The 18,242-nt window shown below is 34.0% G+C and overlaps 4 protein-coding genes across 13 annotated transcripts; 2 read left to right on the forward strand and 2 right to left on the reverse strand.

The window, feature by feature from the left end:
• Positions 1 to 41: 41 nt before the first annotated feature.
• On the forward strand, positions 42 to 13,341 carry LOC139990861 (A-type potassium channel modulatory protein KCNIP2). Of its 4 annotated transcripts, XM_072010437.1 has the most exons (6): positions 5,887 to 6,858; positions 6,926 to 7,069; positions 9,969 to 10,196; positions 10,597 to 10,667; positions 10,751 to 10,969; positions 11,107 to 13,341. In XM_072010437.1, exons 2-6 carry the CDS (start codon positions 7,057 to 7,059, stop codon positions 11,215 to 11,217), a joined length of 642 nt encoding a protein of 213 aa, XP_071866538.1. In that variant the 5' UTR covers positions 5,887 to 6,858; positions 6,926 to 7,056; the 3' UTR covers positions 11,218 to 13,341. The 4 variants fall into 4 exon arrangements, with proteins under 4 accessions (XP_071866535.1, XP_071866536.1, XP_071866537.1 ...); XM_072010434.1 differs by lacking the exons at positions 5,887 to 6,858; positions 6,926 to 7,069 and adding an exon at positions 42 to 470; XM_072010435.1 differs by lacking the exons at positions 5,887 to 6,858; positions 6,926 to 7,069 and adding an exon at positions 45 to 470 and having other exon boundaries at positions 10,002 to 10,196.
• Positions 667 to 4,322, reverse strand: LOC139990852 (uncharacterized). 2 transcript variants are annotated; one of them, XM_072010408.1, is made up of 5 exons: positions 4,269 to 4,322; positions 3,805 to 3,991; positions 3,466 to 3,678; positions 1,899 to 3,165; positions 667 to 1,820 (listed from the first exon to the last, which is right to left on the reverse strand). In XM_072010408.1, exons 2-5 carry the CDS (start codon positions 3,886 to 3,888, stop codon positions 1,267 to 1,269), a joined length of 2,118 nt encoding a protein of 705 aa, XP_071866509.1. In that variant the 5' UTR covers positions 3,889 to 3,991; positions 4,269 to 4,322; the 3' UTR covers positions 667 to 1,266. The 2 variants fall into 2 exon arrangements, with proteins under 2 accessions (XP_071866509.1, XP_071866510.1); XM_072010409.1 differs by lacking the exons at positions 3,466 to 3,678; positions 4,269 to 4,322 and having other exon boundaries at positions 3,805 to 4,057.
• Positions 13,342 to 13,732: 391 nt separating the features above from the next.
• LOC139990859 (palmitoyltransferase ZDHHC16A) lies at positions 13,733 to 15,939 on the forward strand. Of its 2 annotated transcripts, XM_072010429.1 has the most exons (6): positions 13,733 to 14,106; positions 14,182 to 14,329; positions 14,457 to 14,766; positions 14,842 to 15,032; positions 15,112 to 15,422; positions 15,496 to 15,939. In XM_072010429.1, exons 1-6 carry the CDS (start codon positions 14,060 to 14,062, stop codon positions 15,584 to 15,586), a joined length of 1,098 nt encoding a protein of 365 aa, XP_071866530.1. In that variant the 5' UTR covers positions 13,733 to 14,059; the 3' UTR covers positions 15,587 to 15,939. The 2 variants fall into 2 exon arrangements, with proteins under 2 accessions (XP_071866530.1, XP_071866531.1); XM_072010430.1 differs by lacking the exon at positions 13,733 to 14,106 and having other exon boundaries at positions 14,189 to 14,329; positions 14,450 to 14,766.
• Positions 15,429 to 17,955, reverse strand: LOC139990858 (trypsin-1). 5 transcript variants are annotated; one of them, XR_011800673.1, is made up of 7 exons: positions 17,628 to 17,955; positions 17,263 to 17,477; positions 17,063 to 17,180; positions 16,716 to 16,986; positions 16,391 to 16,638; positions 15,811 to 16,312; positions 15,429 to 15,737 (listed from the first exon to the last, which is right to left on the reverse strand). XR_011800673.1 is itself a non-coding variant. In XM_072010425.1 (6 exons), the coding sequence occupies exons 1-6, from the start codon at positions 17,701 to 17,703 to the stop codon at positions 15,972 to 15,974; spliced, it is 1,269 nt and encodes a 422-aa protein (XP_071866526.1). In that variant the 5' UTR covers positions 17,704 to 17,955; the 3' UTR covers positions 15,429 to 15,971. The 5 variants fall into 5 exon arrangements, 4 of the variants coding, with proteins under 4 accessions (XP_071866526.1, XP_071866528.1, XP_071866527.1 ...); XM_072010425.1 differs by having other exon boundaries at positions 15,429 to 16,312; XM_072010427.1 differs by having other exon boundaries at positions 15,429 to 16,312; positions 17,302 to 17,477; positions 17,628 to 17,954.
• Between the last annotated feature and the right edge of the window lie 287 nt (positions 17,956 to 18,242).

An 18,242-nucleotide genomic window follows, 5' to 3' on the forward strand; every position in this document is an offset into this window, starting at 1 on the left:
GCGAATGCGCCGCAGCACTTACCTACATAGCTGTATTGCATTTCTTTAAAAGCAGTAGTGCCAGAGTTCTTGGTCTAGCGAGTACATACTATCTTTATTTCTTATTTTGATCTCATTCAAATCATATACATTTTCCTTTATACTTCCAGATAAATCTGTAATAGAATCTTACTTAATCATAAAAACGACAAAGAAAATATAATGTTACTTTACAGAGCAAGTGCAAAATCACAATTATTTAAAAGGCAAATTAAATGGCATTAAATCGTTCATTGGAATTAAATTGACGTGGAATTTAGAAAAAAATATGTATAGTGTTCATATGACACCGGGTAGATCTTCCGATAAACAAGGATCTTCGAAAAATGTGGATACTGAAGTGGGAGTATTTAAAAATCGAAGAAAAGAATCGATCCCAGTTAAGGTTTTCAATTATTTGAAAACACAAATGCAAACGGAAGGAATTTCAAGTAAGTGGAAATTTATTGATTATAACAACTTCGTTAAATAAAATAACTCATAGTAATGATCACATATCAAACACGATTTGTTGCTATTTAATAAACGCAATATTATAAAATTTAGGAAATTTATAACAAATTATTTTCTTTTCCTTGTTATATGTTACTGTGGATATAAGGCTTTAAACAAATATTTTATTAGACGTTTAAATTTGTGATGCTTGCTGTTTATTTTTTATTAAAATATATAATGATATACATATTAATCGAGGATAAAGAAAATAAACGAAAGAAAAATTTTTTATTTCACTCCTGCTTAATTTTCAAATAATCTTCTGAAGCTTCTTTAATGATTAACATCTTCCGCATTCGTTTCTTTGTCCTCGTTTTATAAAAAAAATTGTGTTTTCTTATGTATATTAGGTATATCTATTAATTCCTTTTTTTTGCCAAATTTGTATTTTTACAAACACTAACTTAAGAAAATCAGAATCCTACTTTTTTTCGAGCTTTTAACAGTAGTATATTTTTATATAATTAACATTGCACTTTCGTTAAAGTGAAAAAATAGTTTTACATGATCGTTATAACATAATGAATTACTCTTTTTGAATTAGATTAAACAAGGCAATCTCCTACTAATCATGTTTGATTTAAATATATAAATAATGTATAATTACTTTTCTCTAAATTACTTAATATCATTATTTTTTTAATCCTTTTTCTTTTTCGATGATACATACAATTTTATGTACTACTAAAAGTGTACATTTTTTTTATTGAGTTTAATTTTTAGAAAGATCATCTACTTATCTAATGGTTCAGTATTCATCACTGAAAATAAACAATCTGAAACTTCAATCTTTAGATCTTCGCATATATTTACATCTTTTTCGGTTGTCGTTTCATAATTCGAATAATTGTTCGGCCACACTTCTGAAATTGAATCTTCACTTCCCGCAATTTCACTTTTCGCACCATCCGCAACTGACTCTCTTAAATCAGAATTGCTATTTGACATTGATGTATATAATATCCGGGATTCGTCCGTAGTTTCCCTAACTTTAGTTTGTAAACTAGCCATTCGCATTCCGGACGAAGTATCATTGTAGAGTAGCCAACATGGAGAAAAGGAATGTTGCCTGTATTCTGCAACAAATCTTTCTTTTTGGGAGCAAGTTACACTTGATGAGACTTGCGTATGTGTAACAATAGGGGCTATGTAACAATATACACAAGATGTCTGATCTAATTTCGATAAATCTATACGCTTGGTACTAATGATATTCAAAATATTTTCTAAAATAGAATGTGAAGACATCTTAGTGATTCTTTTCGGATAAAATGGATCTAATATTTCTAAAAATAGTAAAAATATAAAAATGTATTACTTTATTTACATTTTTAAATATATTATTTAAAAGCAATAGTACATACCATTTGTTTGTAACTTTTCTGTCATATTAGATATATCCCTATGAACATCAGATTCTGTTTGTATTATAGAGTTACAATTTTGTTCAGGTTGTCCTACATTTTCATATAATGGGATAGTTCCTTCATTATTGCGCGAACAAGAGTATTCATATGGTAGATTAGAGTTATAGTGATTATTGTTAGAAAATGTCTGTGACGTAGTAGATGCATATGCTTCTTGATCTATATTTGCATTTGAAAAGGAATGTGTATACTGCAAATATTCTCCAGTAGTTTCTGTACTGCATTTAATCAAATTTTGTAAATAATATGTATTATTGCAGTCAGATTGCACATGAGGAATGATGTTTGTGTCACAATACTGATTTTCTTCCAGTGTATTTAAATTCAATAAATTTTGATTGGAATTGTATGGATGTACAGTTTCTGTCATTCGATATTGACACGTTAAACTTTCATCATTTATGGGCTTGTTTAAGGCATCAGAACCTATATTATCACAATACATAGTCTGAAATATTTTTGATGATTGGACATCTGATGTTGGACAGTTGTTATCTACTGTATCCATATCATTAGTAATAGTCCAGTTTTCATAATCTTGATGCATGACAATATTTGTACTGGGGTATTTATATTGATTAATATTTTCATTTGTTAAGACATTTGAAATTTGTTGACCAATTTCTTCAACACTTTTTACAAAAGTTGGTTCATTTAAAAAATATTCTCCCTTTATACCACTTAGAAGACCATAACACTCTGTATTGTTTTCCAAAATTTCTTCATTGTCCTGATTATCTGATTCAGCAGTTAAAGTGTCAGAATTATCTAACAAGTTATTAGACTGGTACTGTTCCACTGATAAAAATCTGCCAAGTACAGGGCTAGCTATTTCTCCCAAATTTGCACCAACTGGTGCTTGTAACATTTTTTTAAGAAGTATAGATCCTTGTACATTACTATTTGTGTCTTCTAATGTTTGATATTCTACATTATCATTTGGTTGATATATTGAATTTACATTGTTAACAGGAACTATATTAGATTTATTATAGTTACTAACATCTAAAGGAACCTTTTGCACATCAGTTGAAACTGTTGCTGTTCTTAGATCTACTATAGTTGAATCCTGTATTTGATTATTATTTGTATCATATGTTTGAAATTCTCTTTGTATTCTTTTTATTAAGAACTGTTTGAATTCTTCATAATGAGGGATTCTGTTGTTATCATCTCTATTTGTGATCTCTTCTTCTGCCCCCACCTAATAACATAATATATATTTTATTTTAAAAACTTTCAAATATTCTGCATCTTTCTTTATTAAGAGCTTATTTAAAAATTTACGAGAATATTAACATTACAAAAATACTGTAAATATAAAATTTCCAATAAGATTGATTAATGATCGATCTATAGAATTATTCATGTTCGATATAATTTTCTGTCTCAAGCGTTATTGATCAATGTTTGATACGAACGTGTGATTTTGCGATATAATATTTGAATTCGTTCAAGTTCGCATACACATTACAGCGATAAAACTAAATGAAGATCAACTCACCCACTGATAAGGTGGTTGCTGTTGCGGACAATAGTAATCATCGGCCATACCGTAATCAGGACTATGTAATGGTGTGGAGGTTAACCCGAGTTTCCCGACTTTGACTTTTCTCATTTTCCTCTTACGATTCTGCTTAAGATCTTGCAAGAGTCTGCCAACTTCATTTTCATTTCCGCCTTTCGCGGCTTGTAACACTTTAATCAGTAATTTCTTCTACGGTCAAAAATCGTAATCGATCGTTCAAAAATCAATTTACTTGTCGTTTTAGGAAAAAGAACGAAGAAGTGGGAATAACTTTATTAACTTTTTCGTTAAAGTTTCTAATGGTAGATCAGTTACCTTTATGTTACCTGGTACCCGATATCGGAGAGCTAAGGCTTGTAATTCTTTGTACGATAAACTTGAAATGTCGTTTCCGTTCATTTTTAAATATCAAGCCATCCGGCCGAAATCCTTCCCTTAGTACTCACACATTTCTGATATGGCCGATAGAAAAATTCGTCTGCTAACTGAATTACCCTGAAATCTATTTAATTTAAAAAATTGATTTAACCGAAAATTAGTTCTGTATAAAAATTGTCCTTCGTTATTAAACTTTGAAAACAACCATTTTTGTCTTAATCGTGAAACTGTAGAAAATGATTTATATTTTAACATATTTCTATTTAGTATTAAATTAGTTTTTCAGAATCTATCTCAAACTTGTATTTTAGCATAAAAAGATTATTAAGAGGAAAGAAATAAAACTAGTGACTGTGTATATTATGTTTCCTTTATTTATCTATGCATACACAATTACTTACATACTCCTTGACTCCTTTATCAGTAAAACGGTTCCTTTATCGATAACAAGTGCTATTATCCTGCCATCTGTAAATCACGAATTTGCAATTTTGTTTTATCGATCGATAACGTCGTCGGTTTCGTTATTCGCGTGAATAATTCCATTAGTTGAGATAATTCCCTAAATTCTCACGAATCTATAGCATATTTTAATTTGCATGTTGACTGATAATGTTTGATATAGTTTTTCGCCATGTTTATCGACGAACGACATAAACCAAGTAATTGGTCTGCATCTGCAAAGATGTTTTTGGCTCGGTTTCAATCGGAATTGGATCTTCCCCTATTCCATAGCATATTTATAGTACTAAAGCTCATGATGCGTTAAATATTTTCGCCTTTACTCGTAATAACATATGATCTTTTTATATTTGTCATGAATAGACTGTGGATATTTATTTTAAATTTATATTTTTATGAACAGAGCTAAAAAGGGGTAATTCAAGCAGAAATTTGTTTTATCTTTTAAATATTATAATAAGTATTGTGTTTTGAATATTTTATATGTTTTGATATCTTATGCGCATTTTTAAATCTTTAAATTTTCCATAGATACATAAAAATTTGCAGTCTAGTCATGGGGAGGAGTACATTCTTATGATAGGGTAGAGAAGTAAGTAAGTAGCATACTCGACGCATACAGCTGCGTTCAGTAGAAAGTTTGTTCGTAGTCAGACGCGTCTGGTACACTGTTTTTTGTGAAGGTAAAAACTGAGTGCATCAGGCGCATCTGATTATGGACAAGTTTTCTACTGAACGCAGATATACAAATTCAGTTTCCATCTCTGTAAAGGACAATTCAAATTAAATACATTTTGTATCGTATATAAATCGTAAAAAATTATACTTTTATAGTTACAAATCTCTTTTAGAATTTTTATATATGCTATATACTATAGTGGGATGAAGAAGTGCTACTAGGTACGCGTTCTTTTGCCTCCTTTTATCTCATTAATTATCGATAAAGTGGAGTGCTTTCGCTCATCTCTTGTTCCGAGTGAAATGGTAGCTGCTTGAAGTCCTCTTATAAGATACGTTAAGGTAACTTGATATTTTAACGCTTTTCATTGAGACAACTTGTTTATTTAGCAAATTAATGAAGCACTTAAGTTTGCTAGGACAACATTAATTAATGAGTTTCGTCTCAAATTGGAATGTATGAAAATAACTGGGAAAAGGATACGCAGAATTGTATGTATTATTCTAGTTTGCAAGTAAAATCAATTCATTTGCGAATATGTAGGTATAACGATTCAATGATGGAGAAAGCCGGATATAGAAATGATTGCGATAAAATAAGTAACAATAACGAGCCGAATATAGTCGTTTATTAAAATGATACCCATCAATTGAATAATATTAAACTGTATTAAGAATACGAAAATTGAGAGGCCTGTAGCAAAAACGAGCCTTGTCAAATTTTTCGCTGTTGTAAATAATAATACTTAGGCTTTTATCAAAGTTGTGCTTCATCAGAATAATCATTGTCAAATTAATAAGATAATTATTTTAGGGTATCACAATTATTGCTTTCTTAAAATAATGCCTCACATACTAACATGATTTAGTCTGAAAATAATAACGCAGAAAAATATTGATATTTTCAAATATCCCATGTTTCGTTGCTTTTATTTTATAAAGATTATTCAGTTCAGACGAGGATACATTGTTCACTATATTTTAACTTAATTTAGAAATGCTTCGCTCTTAATTAAGGCATCCACAACCTAACTGAATACAGTTCTCGAATACATAATTCAACCGACTACGGTTTTTCCGCTATAGAATTACAGATAACATCCGCAGTAATTGCGTAACATTTCGTTAAGACAAAATGAAGCCCACTGAGCAAAAACTAAAGATTCTGAAATATGTTTGCACCCTCTTGAAGAAAGATGAAATTTAACACAAATCCTTGATAATTTTTACCATGGACGTTTCAATTGTTGTCGGCTTTTATGTATGTGTAAACGAACGCAATGTTTTACCGTATACAATAAATAATAAAATCTTCTAAAAGATTTTTTACCAAAAGATCCTTAGATCTGGCACTTAGGTATAGACTTTACGTAAATATGGTTGGAAAAAGAGCGTGGACTTGCGCGAAGGAGCGTATACCCCGTGCTTTTGCGTGGCAGCTGTTTCAGTGCATCATCGCGAGGGCCGCGCACATCGTTACCGAGTCCCGCCGTGTGAGTTACGTTAGTCGGTCGTGGAGCATCGATCGTTGAATTAGAAGTGCACGCGTCGATCGGATTCGAACGGCCGACCACGGAAACGAAGAAGAAGCATCGTGGATAGGAGGCAAAGGAAGAAAAAAGAAGAAAAAGAGAGAAGGGAGAAAGGAAGGAAGAAAATCTCTTTCCGGTGGTTCAGTTTCGGTAACCAAGTTAGGAGGAAATAAAGGAAGAGATCGTTAGATCGATCATTTACTAGGCAACGAGGAAATCACAGTCGCGAAGCCGGATCGCTAAGCGCGATTGTTCGCTTGTGAATCGGCAACGAATCGGTGTTTGCGGTCAATGAAGGCACGTAAGAGCCGCGAGAAAAGTAAGTCCATCAATCATACAAGCCGACTGTAGTGCCGCTCGAGTTTCCTCTCCAATAATCGGTGCAGGCCAGTCGATACGCCGTGGAAAGAGATCCTCCTTGAGACGAAGGGATTGACACAGCCCAGGCCCGAACGAATCTTCCCCCTTTATCGCGAAACCGTTCATTGCGGTGTGTCAGTGCTAACAGCTGCCAAAGATGCAACGGCAAGGTGCGACACTCGCTCAGACAGAAAAAAAAAGAATAACAATTCTTCTCCTTGTTTTTCCCCGTTGACGACTCCTTCATTGAGAGATAGCACCTTGGAATATACTACTTATCGTAGTTGGTCCGCTTAGGGAACCGACCGATGCGACCACGCTCTCTATTGCCTCTCTAGACCGTCGCGTCTCTTGCTCTCTTTTTCTACTATCTCTTTCTCGCCTTCTCTCTTTCTCTCTTTTTAATTGTGTACACGCACACGCAGATCTCCAGATCTCGCGCGTTTTTAATCGACAAATGCTCCGAAAGCGGAATCGCAAAGTGGGGTGGATACAGGGTAGGAGCTCTCCCGTTGCTATGGTGACCCCGGATGCCCGGGACCAGAGCTGCTAGTGGAATTACACAGTGCACAGGCATACGTCTATAATGTGTACACTATAAAAGCCAAGTTCGAAAGCGCACGGCTGTGTTTTAGACAAGTCTCGACCGAAAACGGTGCGCCTGAGATGTTTTTCTTCCCCCTCCGAATTTCCCTCCCTCTTTTAACCTGTTTACTAATTACCCTGTTTTAGCAGCGTAGACGCAAGACGTAGAACGCAAACATTCCTTTTCTGTATTGATTCTTCGGCCTAGCTTTACAGCTTCTTCGGTTATTCGAGCATCTCTCTTTGACAGAATTAATATTCATTCGTACCTTACACAATTCCGTGATCGTAATTTTAGCAGCGATCAATGGGAAGCTTCTACCTTAGTCGCAAACAAGCCCGATGGTATTCAGCTTCTGAACACACGAATCGAGAACAAACGTTCTCTCTCTCTTTTAGCGACACATTAGTTTTAGAGACATGTAAAAACGACACGGAGAACGGCATGATAACACGAGATAAAAATTCCAAATCTTTAACGACATCTTTTAACGATCCATTACGGTTTATTTGAAACTTTCCCCCCACGGAGCTTTATGTTCCCGCGATCGCGTGTGATCTCGAAAGAAACGTCGTTTAAAACGGTTCGCTTGGTCGTTTTCAATCAGTGATCAGAAGCATGTGTAAAGGATAATTGCAGTAATTGCATGATAGGTGGACACGCGTGAATTCATCTATCGTTCACAAATATTCAATTTGCGTTGGACAAGGATTTGATTGATTTTAATATGTGTCTTTCAATTATGCGACCATCGATAAACTCTTTATCTTCAGATCCTTTCCGAATGATGAGTTACATTAAGAAAATTTGTTCAAACTAATACATAGAACAATTATTTACGTAGCAATGTGTAGTAAACAGTAAAATAGATTATCGCCGTGTCATTCAATAAGTAATTTCATAAAAAGCCAATACAAGCGATGCTTATTAATTCGTCACTTATTTATATACTCATTGCATCTTATAACTATAAAATTATCTCAAAGTTTTCAATTCTTGCACAAGCACCAGATATAAGATACAACGTGACAAAATTTAACTAGAAGTGTACCAACTCGGACAGCGAAACTTGTAAAACCGGTGCAGTGTGTTTGGCTTAAAAAAATATTATTTCAACAAACAGATGAAAGTGTCCTGATACTCTCGAACGTGAACGTTTTAATAACGAGATCGTTCAATGTTTTCCAACGCGTTGCAACGCTCCGAAAGAACGGAGCGGCGTGTTTGCAAACTTGCTGATCGATACAGAGATTGAAAGGCAACTTGTGGAATTCGTGTCCAACGATAGGTGAACGCGTGCCAACGTCGAGATCATCACCCTAGTTACGACATTTCCATAAATCAAGTAGTAATGCGTATATTTATTATTGGTAGCAATGTACAGTCTCTCGTAGAGTATGTTGGTAGAATGTCGATTGTTAGGTACTTCTTTTTGATTAGGTGCATTTGTATAGAGATTGCAACTACTCTTTAGAGCTCGATCTCCCTCTCTGTAGATTGTAGCGTTGGGTTACGCTTTCGTTTGATCTTGAATCTTATTTTCGACGGCGGTAATTATATTTATAGCGCTTCGCGTTAATGAATATCGATTTTAACGCCGCTTCGATGTGAAACGCGTCTAGACAGCCGTGTCGCGTGAAAATTGTCGCCCACGAAACAGCGTACGCTTAAATCGTGGCTTGATTCTTTTATCCCTTTAACGAAAGCGATTACTCGATGCTGCGTCAGTCGATCGACCTGAGAAATCTAAATCACTTTAGCTACTCGAATCTGAAGTATCGCGGATGTCTCGAATTACCTGGAACCTGTTGACTTTTAGCGATCTCTTTTCTATCTCTCTATTCACCTCGCGCATCTTTCCATCGTCTATAAAACGACGAAATAGATGGAATCGTGCGAATAACTCTATTTACAACTGTCCCCAAGTAAAACACCATCTTCGACGAGACCTAGATGGCAAGGAATACGCCAACTTGCAAACGTAGTTTCGATGAAATCTTTGTTTGAATAAACGGGGCGAGAGCCGATAACAATTGGAAAAATTCGGACCAAAATGTTTTACCTGGGCAATTAGTTCTTCCCATTATCTTTCGCTCACGAGTTCTCCGCCTGCAAGTCTATGCACCTGTACATCTCCAGGTATTGTCTCCGTCTTGGCAATGCGCGCACTGTCTCCCGTAGAACCCCCGTATTTCTCGATGGGAGTGTAGGCAGGTTGCCTGGTGAAGTCAGTCGCGCTATCTTCTCGGGCACCCGGCGTATCTTCTCCCGTAAAGTAATTGACGTTCTTGAGCTCGTTGCACCCTGTACCGTAAGTAGATACCGCGCCATCTCCTCTCCTGCCTGCTAGTGAGAGAGGAGAAACGGCATTCCTCCCTTAGCCTGGTGTAGAGGAAGAACGCACTTTGATCAAAGGTGAGAGGGGAGTATCTCGAACGCGTGGTACAGTCTTAGAAGTGAAGCGCCTATTGGCAAACTTACAGAGGGCGAACTTGAAGAACTCGGGGGCGTTTTAGGGGGTTCCACCGCCGGTGCCCTTGCCCTTGGCGGCAGGTACAAGCCGGAGGAGCTTTCCACATTGGCGGCCAACACCAGGTTCTCCAAGAAGGAGATACAGCTTATCTATCGCGGATTTAAGCAGGAATGTCCTACAGGTCTCGTCGACGAGGAAGCGTTCAAGCAGATCTTCTCACAGTTCTTCCCACAGGGAGGTGAGTTGATCCTTCCGTGATTGAATATTTCTCGAGCCGTGTAAAGCAAGATCCCCCTTTGTCAATTATTAGAAATGAAAATGTTAGTTTATTTCATAGGTAACGTCGTTATTATCTGTATAATTTTCAAACGTACAAATTTGATTATACTTACCGATGAATACCGTATTATTATACTATCTGTTATTCTGTAACCTTTGTAATTCTCCCTTGAAAGATTATTATGATCTTGACGCACAATATTTGGCTACTGCTTTGAGCTTTTTCATAAATCTTATCCGTTACTTTCGCTTTGGAATATAAAAATTTATCTATCCGAATTAGTTAATAATGTTATGAAGCGTGAAAGATTTAAGAGCTTCCGTTTCAACAGAAAAACGATCAATGTCGAATCTTTCAGATGCCAGCCAGTACGCTCATTACGTCTTCAACACCATGAAGAGAAAACCATCTGGGAAGATAAGCTTCGAAGTGAGAGACTTTTACAGATATATGTACGCTTCGCTTGCAAAGCAACTGTTTATAGTTTCGTAATTGCGTTTCATCGTATCCAGGAATTCCTGACCATCTTGTCGAAAGTTTCGAGAGGATCAGTGGAGGAAAAGCTTCAGTGGATATTTGGACTCTACGACCTGGACGGGGATGGATTGATCAGTAAAGAGGAAATGTTGGATGTGGTTGGTTCAATTTACGAGATGTTGGGTCGTTACACCCAGCCGCAAATAGTTGAGCCGCATTTGGCTGCCCGAGAACACGTCGATCGTATTTTCCACGTGAGTAAACGCGATCGATCTCGCTTCTGTCCCTTACATGTAAAAATATTTGCTGATTTATTCGAACCGTGATTGATCGATCGGAAGTTCTCATCTAATTAGGGATTTAATACAGCTGAGCAATTTTTTATCCTCAGTTAATGGACGCAAACAAAGACGGCGTGGTGACAATCGAGGAATTGGTACAATGGTGTTCCAAGGATGAACAACTCTTGCGGAGTCTCGACACTCTCGACACTGTCTTATGAGATCTTTACGATTATTTTGTAACCTTCACTCAGCCCCCAAATGTCACAAATCCCCTTAAAATTATAACGCAACAATCGTACGAGTTCCGCGGGTTGTTTCTAAAATTTCGGTTCCCGCGTTTAATATCTGACAATTCACGTGAGGAATTAAGTATCGGTCGGAAACACTAATTCGAACTCGCCGAACGTTGTCTGTAAATATGTACTTACCCTTCCTACCCAGTCTTTCAAGCGTGCTATCGAATCCACGATGAAATTAACAGTATTACTAGACCTCTATTATATATTTCCTTTTCGCATCGTATACATAATCCTCACGCGGTCAACAGATCATTGATTGTTGTTGCGTGATTGTATAAAACTAAAAAGAACAAAATATTTCAGCTACGGGAATGAAGAAGATCTAAACCATTTCATCGTCGAAGAATATCGACACTCTCTCGAAGAAGATCTAAAGTATCTTTTATTGGCGTTAAAATTCTAATGGCACGGACTTAATAATTCAGAGCGAGCTATCGGATCGTAGGTATCGCAGAACTGTTGGCTAAGATCGATGTGAAACGGGAACAAGTCAATCTCCAGATTTGCTAAAACGGAGACTGAATTCTACATAATATCTGAACATAATATCTGTACTTTCGTGAAGAATTTTAACGATTTTACCAAGCTGTGCTATTACATTTTTCCGTAAAATTCGCAGAGTCAAGTAATACGATCTAATATTTCTTAAACTTCTGTGTTCCTTCCAAATTCTACTTTCCCTGCATTCTACGAATTAAGAAAGAAAATTCGATGCTCGTTCCGTTAGGGTTTTTCGTACGATGCTTTCGTACGAAATAGTTTTACTTTACGCGACTGTTGAATTATCTCTAATTAAAAGAATAAACTGTAAGTATGTACTTCGATACTGACCATCGTTGTGGCAATCAGCTACAATTTAATGGCATTTTTCAAGGAGCTTCGACTATTGTCCATCGTTCGGGTCGTCTTCGTGTCTTGTTGTTGTTGGTCAAGTAAAAATTTATCCGAGACTTTTTCATTCCAAAGATTCAACGTTACGTTTGTAGCTTACAGATAATAAGAGGTTCAAGACAAGGAATTGGGATAGGGATGAGATTATTCAGAGTTTATTCAAAGTTTCATTGTTAGATTCAGGCATATGCGAATAACGTTTGACAATCGTTTTAATCTTAATTAAAATATAATCTCTGGTACGAACAAGTATAGAAGTTTTCTTCGATCTCGTTGTACGTTCTTGGATATTTCCAGATTGTATACTTCGCACGCTTAGAAAGCGTGACAAAAAACTAAAGTGTAAGTGTAAGAAGTGTAAGTCGATACCTAAGTTACACAAACTTATAAAATATTCGCATATGTCTACTCTCTTCATAGATGATAGATTTACCAATACCTCCAAAGGCCCATGTACGATGGAAGATGTAGTTAGTAACCCAGTAATAATGTAGTATCCTCGACCAATTAAGAGAAACGTGGTCCTCTAAGATCAACGCCTCGTGTGATTCTCTCGTACCTTATTATATTTATTATTACTATCGCATAAAAAGTATTGTTATTAATACAATTACTATCACTCTCATTACTTGTCTTCTATCAAATTGAAGCAAGGTATGTATTGCGTTCACACATGTGAGAAATCGCTGAGCGCACATTCGAGATATTCTAAATATTACGCGTACAAATATAATCGAATTTGTTGAATTTCTCAAGTTTATTAAAATACCTATATTATATTTGAGAAGACGTGATCCGAGAATGTTATCACGTGAATAAAAAGAAATTGATTCGATGTTTATACCTTGGATCGTTTTAGTGGTGTGCGATTTAAATCAGCGCGTCCTATTACGAATGTTTGTTATATCAGTTTCAAATTAGGAATCAATTTTTTTACTAATTAGTAGATCGTGTATGCATAACTTATGTACTTACGTTTATACGTGTATGTGTATGGCTGTTCGATCTGAAATACCTTCGTATTATTTCCTTAACGATTATGTTATCGAAACAATAATGATGCTGTTTAAAGATTCAATGTACCTCGAAACCTACCTTCTTCAGTTGGAGGTATTAAACAATTTGTATTTAATAAAATTATATTTTAATTCATTTTCATTGTACATATTGAAGGTATGATAATTGCGCGTTAAAATAAGATTGGTACTAATCATTTCTCTTTTAATTAATGTTATAAAATTGTACAAAATAAAGATAATTATAATTACAAAATACAATATGTAATTCAAATCTTTTTCGCAAAAACGAATTTTCGATATCTCCAAATATTCTTTTTTACATTCTCGCATTTTTAATTGCTTGTTTTGGAATATAATCCTATCATCCTGGAATAATATAATGTAATATAAATAAATTACGAAATTTGTATAATTTTGTCCTGGATGGCATGATATATGATTCTTGACTTCTCTCATTACAAGCACTCAATTTTTTATAGTACAGTAATTCTCTATCAGTGGCGCTGCAGTGTTATCACTTGTGTATAGGACATGTAATTCCGTTAATCATTAGTATAGTTTGTATCTTGTATTTAAAGTTGAATTAGAATAATCGTTATCGATGTTTCAATTTGATAAGCGAAGAAGAATGTTCTGAGCTGTGTGTTCTGCGAGAAATACACTTTCAACACTGTACAACGCACTCTAAAAAGATTTCCAATGCAACATTGAACATGTTATATAGTATACTGTGTAACAATTATTCATTTTTCAATTGCAATGTTAGTAGTTGCAGTTATTTCGATTTCTAAAAATATACCTTCAATGAAATTTTAAATAATTCGATATACTGAAATTTATATAAGAAAAAAATGGTACGAATAAAATGGTCTTTAACCAAAGCACCTAATATTCTTAAGTGAGTAACAGAAAATCATAAAGAGCAAACATTTTAGTTGCTTGAACATATTATAATATATTTTGTTGCTTTTAGACTTAACTTAAAACAAAAATGGTGGCGTTTTCAAGTCATTATAAAATCTTTATTTTATAATGAATTTTTAAATTGGAGTTATGTTTGTGACATACTTCTAGAACCAATGTTCTGGTTTGTAGAAAATTTTACTGCTTGTTTAGGACCGGTGAGTACTTTTGTAAACTTTCCTAATTTCATGTATATTACTTTTTTTTTATTTATATCTTTATGTGATTCTTATAAAAAAAATTACTGTTGTTCACAATGTATTTACTAAGTTTGACAGTTTACAGGTATTTGTAGTAATGGTAAGCCTTTTAACTGCAAGTATCGTGTACATTGCATATTACATTGGTTTACCATATTGGTGGGAAAAGAGTCCATTGATGACAATAATCCTCTTAGTTATTGGAAATTGGTTATTAGTAAATGTATGTTTTCATTATTATATGGGAGTAAATGTCCCAGCTGGTTATCCACCGGAAGGTGGTCTTATACCAGAGGCTGTGAGTATTTGTAAGAAATGTATTAAACCAAAACCACCCAGAACACATCATTGCTCTGTATGTAACAAATGTATTCTTAAGATGGATCATCACTGCCGTATCCTTTTGAATATATGATATATTATTTTAGTGTTGCCTAAAAACCCTATATATTTTCTAAACAAAGAAACAGCATGGTTAAACAATTGTGTTGGTCATCATAATCATAGATACTTTTTTCAATACATGGTTTTTACAGTACTTGGTATTTTATTCATAATGTTATTTGGTGTAGAAATAGCATATCAAGAATTCTTTCCAGCACAAGAACCAGAATTAGATGGTCATCCAGTACGCATTAATAATTCTGAGATAATTCCTGTGGTAATTATTGTAGTTCTATTTGCAAAAAATAAATTTAATAATTAGATCGAATTTATTTAATTATTTGCTTGTATCTTAGTCTGAATCATTAGATCACCTAAGTGAAGAGGAATTAGCTGAAATAGCTAAACAAGCTGCAGATACAAGCATTAAAGAATGGAACCGTCGACTTATAGTTTTTGCAGCGCTAATTTGCGTGGCTACTTTTGCAGCATTAGGAGCTTTAACATGGTGGCACGCGGGTCTCATTACTAGAGGAGAAACAAGTATAGAAGCACGTATAAATAGCACAGAAACACAAAAATATAAAGCACTTGGTAAAATATATCAAAATCCATATAATTTTGGACCAAGACAAAATTGGAAGCTGTTTCTAGGTATAATTGGGAGGTAATCTAAAACATTAAATATTTATTAATAAGTATTTTACAATATAATAATAACATTATATTCCATATCACAGAAGTTGGTGGCATATACTTTTTCCATCTAATCATGGACCATATGGAGATGGTCTCACATGGAAGACCATTCACGATACAAAAATATCTTGAGTATAATTTTCATGCCTAATACTGGCAGAAGTTACACTTATTATTTACAGTCACCCTGAAGTCATTCTTACAGATTAAAAGATTTTCTAGTCAATCTATATTACAACTATGTAGTACTATGTGCACATGTTTCAAACAATATTAATATAATCTGAAAATATTAATGTCATCATAAAAATAACACTCACTTTGTACATTAATAAGATTATTTGATATGTACATACATTGATAGATAACACTTTTATCAAACATTACTACACTTTTAAACATTATTATCAAATGTATTTTTAACTTTTAATCTTTAAATCAGTCGAAATGTTGCTGGAAAATAAACAATTTTTTATCTTTGCAAATTAAGGTGTACATTAATGATACAAAACAAAATTTATGGCCAAACAATATCTTCAATCCAGTTAAGATAGTGTGAAACTCTAGTATATACTCCAGGTGTATTGACAATTGCACAGCCTTGTCCAAAACTGGTAATACCTAATACTTGAAATAAGCATTCATTTCTTGGATGGGGTATTTGTAAGGGGCCTCCTGAATCTCCTTGACAAGTATCTTTATTCCAACCATTGAGAGTATCTCCTGCACAAATCATACTTGGCATAATTCCATATGGTATTGCTATTGACATAGACTGATTGTATTTTATTGCACAATCTATGTTATCAACAATATTAAGAAGAGCCTTTTGTAGTTGATCACTCTCTTCTTCTGCATCTAAAGGTATTAATAATAACAGGTATATTTTTTTAAAGAAATTTTAGTCTCGTTTGTTCATGAATACTTCGATCTTACCAAATTCTGTAACTCCCCAACCACTGATCCATGCTTGCATAGGCACAGTATCATATCGTTGGTATAAACAAGCGGGTCTTATTTCATTGTTAAAGACAACAGCTGTACTTAGCTTTACAAGAGCTATGTCAGCATACATAGCAGGAGGTTTATAACTTGGATGTCGTACTATCCTGTTGATCGCAGTTGTGATACCTTGTTGATTATTTCTCAAGTTAGACATACCAATACGAGCATTTGTAGGGCTTCTATTTTGCAGAAAATGGTAGTATTTAAGTAATTTTTACATTAAAAGCTTAACATGATAAATAAGATGAAATAATACCTTGGCCCATAAGTACAGTGTGCAGCAGTAAGTATCCATTCTGGAGCAATAAGAGTGCCACCGCATGAAAAAATAAATGACCCATCTAAAGCTTTAATGCCTAAAGCAATCATGTGAGGAAATTCTCCAGGAGAAGCATCGATACCTCCAACAACAAGATGGTTTGTGGTCTTACATTTTTGATTAGTTATTGTAATCACCTCTGGATTTGTACCCACTAAAGTCAATGCATTTGTTGTGCCTAAGATTTGTCTTTCATATTCCTCACATTCTAATACATAGAAATTATTAACAATTAACATTATAAACAACAAAGAAGGTTGTTTCACTTAGACATAATTACTTACTAAGTTCTGACTTTGATTTTGAATCTGTGTATGGACTTGTTATACTTGGAATTTTATCCGTTGATACCCTCTTATTCTGCATACTTCTGTTAGGATACAAATTATTTATGGGAAGTACCTGGAATATTGGAATATATGAAATTAGTTGTACTAGAATAATGTGGTACGAAAGGATTATTATTAAAAGTAGATATATTAACAATAGAGCTTTCTGATACCTTGAATGATTTGTTATTTACAGGTGTTTTGTTCAATTCAGTACTATTCCCATTATATGAATCATACAACATTGAAATATTTGATAAGAAAGGATTCTTTTTATACATTTCACTGTTGCCTGAATTATGAAGAAATGGATTATTGCGGATGTTATCATTTAATCTCCATGGCTCAAATTCTTTTTTATTTAAGTTTCCTAAAAATATATTCAACTATATTTATTTGTTATTTAAGGAAAAGAAAATAATTTACAGTCAGGAGTAAAAGAAATTATAAGTAACCTTTCACGAGATCATGTAAAATATTTGAAGCAGAAAAATAGTATAAAGTATAAAATATAGTTAACCTGCTGTTTTCGAGGACACAATTAACGCTATGCTAAATATTAAACATATAATAAAAATGTTAAATTGGAGTGTCATTTCTGTAACAAGCACAAGTGATCTTTCCTGGTTCTTGAATTAAAATGGTATTATGGAAGGAAAAAGATCATTTATATCGCTAACAAAATATTCGATAGATAAGCACATGATTTTTCTACTGTTAACCTTAAGCTTCCATTTATCATTAAATTTCTATAATGAATCAACAGTGATTACAAAATGATGCATTTACTAAGAATAATATACGGATCCAACCACCAATGTACGGACGTATCATCAGTGTGTATAATTCAAAATAGCGTGCGATTGGTTAATTTGTGAATCTCCGTAATGCGTTCCCGATATCACGTGACTCTGTTTTAAGTCACAAATGTTAATGCTTTCTTATCGTAGAGGAATTTTCCTAATAGTTACACTATTAATTTTTATATTGTAAATATAATAAATAAATAAATATAATAATTGTATTTGCTTCAATTTACATAATTCGAAAATCCAGCAACTGGATAGAAATGAAATCGAAATAACTTAGGCATTTTTAAAAAAATGTTTATCGTTTTTGGTCTTTTAAAAATTCT

This window comes from Bombus fervidus, chromosome 9 (assembly GCF_041682495.2).
Source record: "Bombus fervidus isolate BK054 chromosome 9, iyBomFerv1, whole genome shotgun sequence".
Classification (NCBI taxonomy): Eukaryota; Metazoa; Arthropoda; class Insecta; order Hymenoptera; family Apidae; genus Bombus; species Bombus fervidus.

Coding starts and splice junctions, on each gene's coding strand:
- LOC139990861 (XM_072010434.1), top strand. CDS start 308: ATGTATAGTGTTCATATGACACCGGGTAGATCTTCCGATAAACAAGGA. Junction 10,197..10,596: donor ACAGTTCTTCCCACAGGGAG/GTGAGTTGATCC, acceptor CGAATCTTTCAG/ATGCCAGCCAGTACGCTCAT. Junction 10,970..11,106: donor ACGTCGATCGTATTTTCCAC/GTGAGTAAACGC, acceptor TTTTATCCTCAG/TTAATGGACGCAAACAAAGA.
- LOC139990852 (XM_072010408.1), bottom strand. CDS start 3,888: ATGAACGGAAACGACATTTCAAGTTTATCGTACAAAGAATTACAAGCC. Junction 3,679..3,804: donor GGGTACCAGGTAACATAAAG/GTAACTGATCTA, acceptor TTTTGACCGTAG/AAGAAATTACTGATTAAAGT. Junction 1,821..1,898: donor AGAAAAGTTACAAACAAATG/GTATGTACTATT, acceptor TACTATTTTTAG/AAATATTAGATCCATTTTAT.
- LOC139990858 (XM_072010425.1), bottom strand. CDS start 17,703: ATGACACTCCAATTTAACATTTTTATTATATGTTTAATATTTAGCATA. Junction 17,181..17,262: donor AGGTATCAGAAAGCTCTATT/GTTAATATATCT, acceptor CCAATATTCCAG/GTACTTCCCATAAATAATTT. Junction 16,639..16,715: donor CACTGTACTTATGGGCCAAG/GTATTATTTCAT, acceptor TCTGCAAAATAG/AAGCCCTACAAATGCTCGTA.
- LOC139990859 (XM_072010429.1), top strand. CDS start 14,060: ATGGTACGAATAAAATGGTCTTTAACCAAAGCACCTAATATTCTTAA. Junction 14,330..14,456: donor TTACTGCTTGTTTAGGACCG/GTGAGTACTTTT, acceptor GACAGTTTACAG/GTATTTGTAGTAATGGTAAG. Junction 14,767..14,841: donor TAAGATGGATCATCACTGCC/GTATCCTTTTGA, acceptor ACAAAGAAACAG/CATGGTTAAACAATTGTGTT.